Below are 11,098 nucleotides of genomic sequence, written 5' to 3'. Positions count from 1 at the left end.
GGGGCTTTTTGCATTACACTTACCATTACCAATTTCTTGTTGCACTTTTCTTAGCTCTTTCTGGGATGTGCTGCTGGAATCAGATTAGAAATAAGCACATGTATTTCAAACAAGGGAAAAAAAAGAGAAAATCTTGCTCCTTTTTTTAAAGTTTAATTTGTGAAATAGTCACAAGTAGTCGATGATGTCCAAAGTGTTTGACTTGTGCACATTGATTTAAAAAAAAGGGGGGGGGGGAGCACAGTGTTAGAGGTCGACCTTAAAGCACTCTCTCAGTAAATGTGGAAATGTTTTAGGAAACTGATGTGCCAACTTATTCCTTTCTTATTCTTTGTCCTTTCTTGTCTTGAACTCATGTTCATGACAGAAAACACTCCACCAAGGCCCCTAACATGAAGCAACTTCCTGAAAGTCTAATGTAAAGATAACACAGCAGCGCCCTCTCCTGGCAGAAAAGACAAATCAAACTTTGCTCCTGCTTAGCTGATCTCCTGCTCCTCCGTGTATTATTGACTTATTTATTTCTTTATATTTTACATATGCATTAACAAATAAAATGTATGGAATAAGAAAAAATAAGAATGAAAAATAAGAAAGAAAAAAGCCCAAAACTATTTTTCTAAAATGTCCTTTCTGTGTGAGAAAAAGCTATACGTAAAAAGCTCCCAACTTTCCAAGTCATGTTTTCCCCCCACTGTCTTATCAGTTTTCTGCTCTGAGAAGTAGACTGTGGACTCTGCCAGTGCAACACCCCTCATTTTTATTTATTGTTTTTAAGATGAACTTTGGTCCCTGCTGAGGACTGAGGGAGAAGGGACAAAGTTCACAGGGCGCACGTAAGGAGGAGGGGGTGAATAGGAGGAAGGTTAGATTAAAAGAAAATTGACCTTTGAAAGCAAAAACAACAAGTGAAAAGCTAAAACCGGACAGCTCTGGACACATCGGGAGGATTCAGCAAAGGAAAATGAAAGTTTACTTTCTCATGAGCTGAAGAGGGACTGCAGATATAAAATAATGGGGCCTGGCACTGGCTGTGTGGCTGTCGTTTGAGCGTGGTAGTGCACATGAGAGCAGTTTGTTTGCGAGGCAGTAGTGAGGTAAGACATAAGACTAATGGAGGTAGAGGAGAGGGCTGAGGCAGCCAAAGCGGGGCCGAGTCGTTTGACGGCCCTGCAGGAGCAGCTGATCTGGGCCCTGCTGGAATCTGGACTGTCCCGGGAGGTTCTGATCCAAGCCATGGGGGAACTGGAACGAAACAGGGCAAGTGCTGGCAACGAGAAGGGAGAAAGGGGGGATGGAGAGAGCTCAGAGGAGGGAGAAATGGATTTCCCGCCACCTATATTCCGAGAACTGGAGAAGCTCCCTCCAGAGGAGGTGTCCAAATTGAGGACTGAAGTCGAGCACCTACTGCAGTAAGTAGATCCTGGCACTTCTCTGGAAGCTTAATGGCAACAGCGACAATCATCCTAATGTCTCGGTAACTGCTATTCTCACTCAGCAGCTTTTCCAGTAGGACCCGGTCGGATAAATTCTGAAAATTGACAACATCCTTGCCACCGCTTCTGATTCTCCTCGTCTTTGTGTTACCTCCTGTGTGTCAAAACCACACACTTGAGAGTCGAAGCAATACTTTACGCATTTACCTGTTAACACCACTATTCCTATTGTCTTCTTACACTCTGTCCCCATGTCTTTACCAAATCCTCCCTCCTTGCCATGCTTCTCTGACTCTCTCTCTGCAGTCTGGCTCTTGGGCGAATATAAAGAGGGTTCCTCCTTTGCTAGTTACTAATTACCCACCCTCATCATTATTCCCTGACCATTTCTTAATAAATAAGCCAAGAGCCTGAGGTGAAGATTAATAGAGCAGAGCTAGTCATGTGAGACTGTGTTTGCGCAACGCATGAGTGATTTTTGTCCGTTCCGTTTTAAGGCCTGATCCTGAAAATATGGAACACAGACATATAAACATTGGACATTCTGTCATAAACATTAAATGTTTAAAAAAGTGGGGAAAAGCTCGCTCTAAATAGGATTGTTAAAAAAAAAAACCAACTAATTTTTGCCGATACCTTTACCAAAATGTTTGGAAGCTGTTTGAGACTTTCAAAATAATTTGGTGTGTCTTTAATGACGTTTTCAACTTGATAATTAGGAAGTGTTAAATTAGGCTTCATAAATCTTTTACATGTTTTCCATTCCAGTGATCTGAAAGGGCTGGACTTTGTTCCCCCGTGCTCTCTCTTATCTCTCTTTGTCAACAAACCTCTCTTTGTGTGGTCATATTTTACATCCCTACTGATGTGACAAACTGCCTGGTTAGCACTTCTACATATACTGGTATCTGTTAAGGAAAAGTCCACTAAATAAAAATGCACAAAACTATAAGGTGGGCCGTTTTTAAGCTCAGGTGTCTGTCTGTCTGACAGTGAGGATCCCTGGCATGTTGCAAAAATGGTAAAAAGCTACATGCAGCAGCATAACCTACCTCAGCGGGAGGTGGTGGAGTCCACGGGACTCAACCAGTCTCACCTCTCCCAGCACCTCAACAAAGGCACGCCCATGAAGAACCAAAAAAGAGCTTCTCTGTACACCTGGTATGTCAAGAAGCAGTGCGAGATCAGCCAGCGTGAGTACACAAGCCGTGCTGGAGCTCCAAGAGTGCAAAAATAAAAGAAAAATGTGAGGTGTTTAAAAACAACAACAAAAACCATGCTAACTTTTTAAATGTAGAATTTACCAATGCCAAACATGGCCTTGCAACTGTGAAGGACCAAGGGGAGGACACCAAGAAAGGACGGAGGAACAGGTTCAAGTGGGGTCCAGCATCCCTGCAGATCCTCTTCCACGCCTACGAACGACAGAAGAACCCGAGCAAGGAGGAAAGAGAGGGGCTGGTGGAGGAATGTAACAGGTGAGACGGGATTTTGATTTTGTGTTCATTTATCTTGTTTTTATAGGGTTGCTGTGATTGATCTAAATTCTTGGCATCTGATCATATATTTCTATAGATTTATAACAATTAACACTTGTAATAAAGATTGTAATAAAGAGAGTCTGATTTCCTCTTTCAGGGCAGAATGCCTCCAGAGGGGCGTGTCTCCCTCCCAGCTTGCTGGCCTCGGCTCTAACCTGGTCACTGAAGTCCGAGTGTACAACTGGTTCGCTAACCGTCGGAAAGAGGAGGCTTTTCGTCACAAACTGGCCCTCGACACGCCTTTCGGCAGTCAGACTGCCTCATCCTCCAACGCCAACCTTCCACCCAGTCCCGAGCACGGTAATAACCCATCCTCATGTATGGAAATTTGAGAGGGAAATCAGAATGGCTTAGAGACATGACTCTACTGGTTGTGCTGCTGGATGCTCATATTTACCTTTATTCTATTTAGACTTGGAGCAATCGACCAAAGTCAGCTGTGATGTGTGTAAACCACGAACCTTATAAATGTTCTGGGACTGACTGGATGATTGTTGTTTCCCCAGGTGTGAAATACAGCCAGCACATCCCATGCGACACTGTGAGCTCAGCCAGAGGCAGCGGAGGGGAGAGAGTGGGGCATCTCATGGTGAGTCCAGTCCAACTGGAACCAAGCCACACACTCCTCGAGACCCATAACCCCAAGCTGGTGAGAGCTCGTGTCCGGATCCCTCGTGGTTCAATATGCTAAATTACCAGCTGCCCTAAACATGCCATCCTCTGGTTTCAGGTGTCCAGCGGTGGGCCACTACCCCCAGTAAGCACTCTAACCTCCCTGCACAGTCTGTCTGCCTCACCTGCATCCTCACAGAGCCTCATCATGGCCTCAGTGCCCAGCGTCATGAGTCTGGGGGAGTCCTCCCTTCTCATTGGTAACATTGGTTCCCTTTATTTCCCATTTTGTAATAAGGGGAAAAATTCTCAGACCAACATCAATGCTGTTTCACAGGTTTAGCCTCCACGCAACCTCAGACGGTGCCTGTCATAAACAACATGGGAGGCGGTTTCACAACCTTGCAGCCCATCTCATTCCAGCAGCAGCTTCACGCCTCTCCTCAGCCGCCAATACCACAGCAGCTTCAGAGTCACATGGCTGCCAGTCCGTTCATGGCAACCATGGCACAGCTGCCATGTCACAGTAAGACTGCAGTAACATGAAGACTAGAGCTCAACATGTCATCCCCGAGTAAAGATTCATTCATCTGTTTGTCGTTCCAGTGTACAGCAAATCGGATTCGCCCCAGTACCACCCGTCCAGTTTGCTCTCGCAAGCCATGGTCATCGCAGACAGCAGCAGCCTGACCAGCCTCACTGCTGTCAGACAGGTACTGGGACTGACCAGAGCTCAGTCTGTTCAGAGCATCTAGTTTTAAAACCTAAATCATTGATTTTTGTTTCGGGCAGATTCTGACCACAGACCCTGAGGAGCAGGAAGACGCACCTTTACAGGAAGACTCTCTAAACATGCAACCACACTCACCTGCACCAGGTACAAAGATGTAAACAGCATGTAAATGTAGGGACTGATAAAGGGATAGAGATTGATGATATGATGTTGACAGGAAAGTTGGATATATTGCAGGAGACCAGAGCTCTTTCTGTCACCTGGATTCACTGACAATCAGGAGAAACGGTCCCACGAGTTGATCAAGGGTTCATATGAAAGGGGTGATGTTGGCAGGGTCTGAGCAAACTGAAAGGGGCGTTTTACAAATCATGACTTCCACAAAAAAATGATTCACTGGAATTAAGACTGATTGTGCTATAAATCACCAGATTATCAATTTTCTGCAGCATTCATCTGATCCTTTTAATAACAGTCGTATTTATATTTATAGATCTTTAATCACCATTTGATACCTTTCTCATTCCCGTCACAATGTGATGCAGTTTGCACTTCATTCGGTGGGTTTAATAAGGCACGGCTTAACACGCCGAACATTTAAAACTTATTCATCCAGCAGAATAAAACATGCTGCGAATAAAAGCATCAGTAAAAAATGTGAAACTGAAACTCAAAACATAACCGGCTCCTGACAGTTCGAGTTTTATTCCTTCAGCTGGAGACTGGGTGCCGTTTACAGCTTGAGAGTAAAGACTAAATATAAAAATAGAATTCAACCTTAGTGGAAATTTGATATGAGGTCTTGAAAAAATAAAATTGTTGTAAAATTGTTTAGCGCCGACAGGAATAAAGTTGCATGTAAAAATCTATATTTACATATTCATTATTACCGATGCTCCATGAACTTGTTCATGCATGGAGATCTGCCTGATTCCAGGGATAGTGATGCTATTTTTGGGAGATTTGGTTGGTCAGGTGGTCCAGGTAAGGTTCACGGCATAAGATTAGATTAGATCAAACTTTATTAATCCCTTGGGTGGGTTACTTCGGGAAATTCAGTTTCCAGTAGCACAGCAGCGACAGAAGTTGCGTGTTACAGATACAATAATGGGGAATGAGAGTAAGGATATAAGCATAAGTTACCATGGCAAAAAGTGAACCACATGCAGTACAGAACACCCAGAGTTAACCCTGAAGTTATCTGGATAAGCCAAAATCTGGCTTCATAGTACAGGCCTCAGGTGGAAGCAAACCAAGGCCATGAGTATTGGAGGTGGATTCAAGATGTTCTACCGTGCTGTAGACAGGAAGAAAAATGGATTAGGGGTGATCCTGAAGGAAGATTATGTGAAGAGTGTCAGACAGGCTCACGAGTTTGAAGCTGGAAATCGAAGGGGTGATGCTAATGCTTTGGAGAAGATGGTTTTGACAAAATAACAGGAGGCCGAGCTGGTGTTAAGATTTTCATTGGGAGTGAGCAGGATGGACAAGATTAGACGCTGATTAGATGTTGAAGATGGAGCTGCCAGGGAGGAGGAAAAGACAAAGAGCACAAAGAAGGTTCATGGATGTAGCGAAGGAGGACGTGCAGAGGGTTGGTGTGACAGAGGAGGGTGCTAGAGGTGAGATGGAGGCATATGATCTGCTGTAGAAACCCCTAAAAGGAGCAGCTGAGAGGAGACCATGAAAGCAGACGACTGGTTCAAACACTGCACAAAGCCAAAAGCTGACATTTACCCATTACATGGTGCATAGAGCAAGGCTGGCTACGGCGCATAAGCCAACAGGGTGGTTAGCTAGTCCATCAGAGATGTTTCATTATTTACTTCTTATCATGTGTACATCAATTGACTGATATCAGCAACTCTTTTTTTTTTTTTTTACCTTCTACACCTTCACAGAAAAGAACCCAAAGATAATAGACTCTCAGATGTCTTTGTAGCCTGATCCTCATAAATGTCCCAACACAAACACTGTTTTCAAACAATCTGAAGCCTCTTTTCTTTTCTTTTTTAAATTAACAGTTTCATCCGAGAGCCTCGAGCTGTATCCTTCCTCTCAGGCGACAGAAAGCCATCAATCTCACCTCCTCTCACCGTCTCCGACAGAAATCAGCTCCTACATCCCTGCACAAATGGTTTCCACAGCACAGTAAAAGAGTCTCCTGACTGTCAGCTGGATTCAGGAGTGAATCGGGACGTATGCCATGTAAGCTTGGGGCCAGTACTACAAAGCAAGTTCAAAATACCCAAAATACTGGCTTCATCCACCCCAAGATCAGCATTCAGAATAAGTAGTCACCCGAAAGCTGTTATGAACTTGATGCGTCAAACCAGGGTCTTTCCAATCTAGATCTGACCAATCAGAAACGTGGACAAGCAGTGCAACTAATTTTACAAAAGAAGATAAAACTACAGAAACAGAAACACGAGCAGGTAAGGTCTGCAGTGTAGGTTACCATGAAGATGTACCAAAGTAAGAAGCAGGTCGCCTTCGTAACACTGAAAACCCAGAGTTGCACCTGAGCGATGACACTGTTTGACTCAAACGTCAAACTGTCACTGAAACGAGGACACAGAAAATCAACGGAAGATTAACACTGACGTGTATTTTTTTATTCAAATATTTGTAAATGTTTTAGAATTTAAACAAAATGTAAACTGATCTGAAACTTGTCATCAGCATGTTACCTGCATTTTTTTAACTCACCTTGAAATATTTTCACTTTTTTGTTTTAACATCATTAATGACAAAGTAAAGACCAATCCCAGCTTTTGAATAAAAATATTTTAAATCTTTGAATTCACCGTGGCAGAAAGTCATTTAAAAAAATAATTAAAAATCAGTGCAATGCTTCTTCCTCTGCGTTTTCTTCTTGCCTCTTCTTCTTCTTTTTCCGTTTTACTTTGACTTGCATGTGTTCCTGTTCTGAGTTTGTGAGCTCACCATTACTCTGAGCATCAGGAGTAGAATCTGAGTCCACCTGTTCCCCATCCTCCTGATTCTTCTTCTTCTTCTTCTTCTTCTTCTTAACGCGGCTCTCTTCTCCCTCTGTATCTTTCTTCTTCGTCTTTGTCATTTTTACCGAGCAAGGAGACTCCATCGAAGGGGGTGAGAGCACCAACGAGGGTAACAGATCTTTGACAGACACCGCTGCCTCTTTCAGCCTCATTTCCATCTCATCATCGCTGTCGCTGAAGGGCAGAGAGAGAAAGAATGTCATACGGAGGGAAATAAAAATGAATCAATAACACAAGGAAGAAAACATTAATAGAGATGAAGAACCTTGAGCTGGGAGCAGGCCGACGCCTTACGGGGGCGGGAGGATCTTCAGCTTTCTTTCCTGGGACTGATGTAGAAAACAGACGAAATCCTAAAAGAAGAAAACTGTCAGGTTTAAAGAGATGAACACAAGTTCCCATAGAAACAAAATCTTCTTAAAGAGCCAGAAACTTTACCTTCCTCCTCCTCCTCATCATCTTTGTTACATTTAGCTGGTTCTAAACAGGATGAAGTTTGAGGCTTTATCTCTGAAATACAACTGACAGGCAAATATAATGGTTAATAAGATAATCTTATGATTATCAATTATTATAAACAAAAAGAGTTTTTTTTTGTTTTTTTGTAGCCAGAGTCGTTACCTGTCAAGAAAGTGTCCTAACTTTCTGGCAACATGCGTCTGGAATCCTGGCGTGACCTGGAGCTCGTTGCCATCATGTTCATGGTCAGCGACAACGAGACTGTTATACAAAAAAACTTTATGAAGCTTATTTTATTTCTGACATTCATATAAAAAAACAAAACAAAAAACAGATACCTCTGTACTTGCCTACTGAGATAAAGGATCTACAGCCTTTTGCAAAAGTCTCGAGCCTCTGACTCTGAACTCTCAGGCAGATTTTTCTGCCCTTTCTTTCAGTAATCTGCAGGAATATTTCTCCAGGCTTCTTGGAGGACATTTAAAGCTTTTTGGATGTTTCTGCAAGATTCTCTCACACTCTTTCACTAATGTTATGGTCTGGCCTCAATCTACGACTGATAGTATCCCATTGTGTGTTTTCTTAATTATGTAAGTTTTACTTCATTGCCAATTTTGACAAGATCCCCAACACCACTGCCCAAAACCCCCAAATCCTCTGTATAGACACTCACTGCTGTACCTCTCTCCTGACCTCCTCCGTACATATTAACAATTATTTGAACAATAAAATTCAAATTTGGATTCTTCCCTCCATCAGATCTGTTGCCAACGATTTTCAGTCCAGTTCTTGTGTAATTTAGCATGGGTTCTTGATAGCCACACTTCCACTGAGACCATTTGTTATAAGGCTTCATGAACAACAGATGGATCAACAGAGGGGCATCACTCAGGTCAGGTCTTTGCTAAACGTTTTCCTGTTTTTAAGGGCATAACTTTCAGATACTGTTCATCTGTTGTAGATATTTTTAGTTCTCCATTTGTTTCATCTACTCGTATTTTTTTAAGACACGCTATGAACCATGCCAAGTTTTTGGCCAATAACTTTTTAGTAATCACTTTGTTGGCGTAAAAATATTATTTTGTGGCTGCCAAACTGTGTTTTCTTGGGGATTTTTCATAGTTTCAACTAAAGAAATGGTAACAAGTAATGTGTTTTTGTGACAGGCTGCTATTAAAGTGCCTAAAGACACAATGTTGTGTTAATCAGTGTTAAGTGGCTCAACAAACAAACATGGAAAGACAACATTCCTTTGAAAATGATCAGGCACAATGACTGAACTGAAAGTGAGTGAAAAAGTAACCGATGTCCAAAGAAACACTGAAAGACCTTCTGAAAAGCCCGAAGAACTATTGCTCAAGACTACTTTAAACAATTCTAAGCAAAATATAAAGAAATCAGGGTTGGTTCGAGTTAAAAACATTAACTTGAACCAACAAATTATTATTACGCAATGCGAGATTCATTTGCAGAACAGATGGATAGTCATAGCTTACAAAAACTAATTTTAAGTACATCTGGGGGTTTTTTTTTTTTCACATTAATTGAATCTAATATCATTACAATTTACTGCTCACATTGGAAAGACACAAAGTTCACATACAGAGCTTTTGTGCGTGAAACAACAACAGCGTGTTACATCTTTGTGGGTCAAACAACCAAATCTGGAAATACTCTAAACCTTTCATACATTTTCCCTCCTGTGCAATAGTGAAAGGAACAACAATGTATTCTGTTGGAACATTGAAGCAGTTTTCACACTTGGACGGATATTTAACACTAAAAGAAGCAAATGGATATTTTTAAAGGTAACACTTACCGCTTTGACTCTTTCACACTGGCATCCGCATCTTAAAACACAGAGAGTTAGTGTCTTTAACAGAGCTACGCTGCAGCTGATTAAACCCGCGCACTGTGTTGATTTAGCAAGCTCAGGGGCTAGCTAAAGCTGCGCTATGCTCTTAGAGTCTTACCGTAATGTTTATTTGTAACCAATTAAATAAATTTCATTAGAAAATGTTACTGACCGACAGCTCTTTATGCATGGACTATAAATATTGTGGAAACTTCTCCGGGGCACCTGTTGGGAACGGCTAGCGGTGCACGTATGCTAGCTTGGCCCCTCGGTTCAAACAGAGGAGGCAAACACTAACCTTTGCTTTTGACAGCCTTCGTCTCCCAAACCGCCTCCTGACATCTTTTAAGTACTTCGTCGTCACTGCTGCTGGAGTCGTCCGAAACCCCAGCCATCTTTTTAACGGGGGCCGCCATGATGAAACACATGTGCAGCTACTAGTGTTGTGTTTTCAGCAGAGGATTCTGGGTAATGTATTTTGTTACCCAGGTGAGAAAAACCCCCAAAGCGTTCTCAGACTCATCACTACTTTCATTCCGTTTTAAGAAACGGTGGTAAATCAAGGTTAAATATTATTTTCAAATTACTTTTCAAATGGAAATCAGAGTTACATTTCTGGGTCCTGTTTTCTTCCTTTTTCCTAGAGTCACTATCAAAACTATTCAGTGGGTCATGGCATGTTTGGGGTTTTATGAGGTGTGTTTATTTTTGTCTCAATATTTGGGAATTCTGTGCAGACCCACATTAAGTAGGACACATGGTCACTCTAACTTGGACAGGTCTCACAAGCACATCACCTTGTATGCATTTTGTTCAGCAAACTTACAATGTGATATTCAAGTTTCAAGGTGGAAAAACAACATCCCTTATAACTCATTTATATTGAGACTAAGAGAGAGACTAGTCTTGGCACACCTCAGAACAAATGTGAAAACATCACTTTACCCTGCAGGTTGCATAGAACTTAATCATGTATCATGTAGTGGATAAATCGACAACATGATACAGAGAGTTTACTGCAATTTAGACAAAGCTGCTCCTTTAATTTCTCAAGTGCAATTAACACGACTCAGAAAGAGAAGCTCCAGGAAATGTCAGTAAGCATATCCACCATCAGTAATCTAGCATGGATTAGTGACAATCTGACAAGAGAGGTTGCGATATGTGAGACTGGGCAGTGCTGTGTCTGATTTGGTGATGTGCAGTATAGGAGCTCCACAGAGGACTTTGTCATTGCTCATATTTCAGACTTTCAGTACAACCCTGTGATGCCACCTACAAAGACTGTGCAGTGTTTAGCTCTAGTAGTGATGGCAGCAGGGGGGAGTAGTACAGAGCACTACTTGATGATTTCATAGAGTGATCTGGAAGGAACTGTCTCCTGAATGTGAATAAAACCAGAGAGATGGTGATGGGCTTAGCATCTGCCCTACTGGAGCACG

General features: G+C 42.2%; 2 protein-coding genes across 2 annotated transcripts; one reads left to right on the top strand and one right to left on the bottom strand.

Moving 5' to 3' along the window:
* The first annotated feature begins 613 nt into the window (after nucleotides 1–613).
* Nucleotides 614–7,120, top strand: hnf1a (HNF1 homeobox a). The gene is made up of 10 exons (XM_026188230.1): nucleotides 614–1,412; nucleotides 2,430–2,629; nucleotides 2,734–2,914; nucleotides 3,075–3,277; nucleotides 3,484–3,626; nucleotides 3,708–3,849; nucleotides 3,927–4,115; nucleotides 4,196–4,302; nucleotides 4,382–4,466; nucleotides 6,347–7,120. The coding sequence occupies exons 1-10, from the start codon at nucleotides 1,114–1,116 to the stop codon at nucleotides 6,475–6,477; spliced, it is 1,680 nt and encodes a 559-aa protein (XP_026044015.1). The 5' UTR covers nucleotides 614–1,113; the 3' UTR covers nucleotides 6,478–7,120.
* Nucleotides 6,968–10,133, bottom strand: c12h12orf43 (chromosome 12 C12orf43 homolog). The gene is made up of 6 exons (XM_026188231.1): nucleotides 9,955–10,133; nucleotides 9,621–9,651; nucleotides 7,964–8,062; nucleotides 7,781–7,863; nucleotides 7,608–7,695; nucleotides 6,968–7,516 (listed from the first exon to the last, which is right to left on the bottom strand). Exons 1-6 carry the CDS (start codon nucleotides 10,082–10,084, stop codon nucleotides 7,165–7,167), a joined length of 783 nt encoding a protein of 260 aa, XP_026044016.1. The 5' UTR covers nucleotides 10,085–10,133; the 3' UTR covers nucleotides 6,968–7,164.
* Nucleotides 10,134–11,098: the final 965 nt, after the last annotated feature.

Source organism: Astatotilapia calliptera, chromosome 12 (assembly GCF_900246225.1).
Source record: "Astatotilapia calliptera chromosome 12, fAstCal1.2, whole genome shotgun sequence".
NCBI lineage: Eukaryota > Metazoa > Chordata > Actinopteri > Cichliformes > Cichlidae > Astatotilapia > Astatotilapia calliptera.
This window is presented reverse-complemented; position numbering and strand designations above follow the sequence as displayed.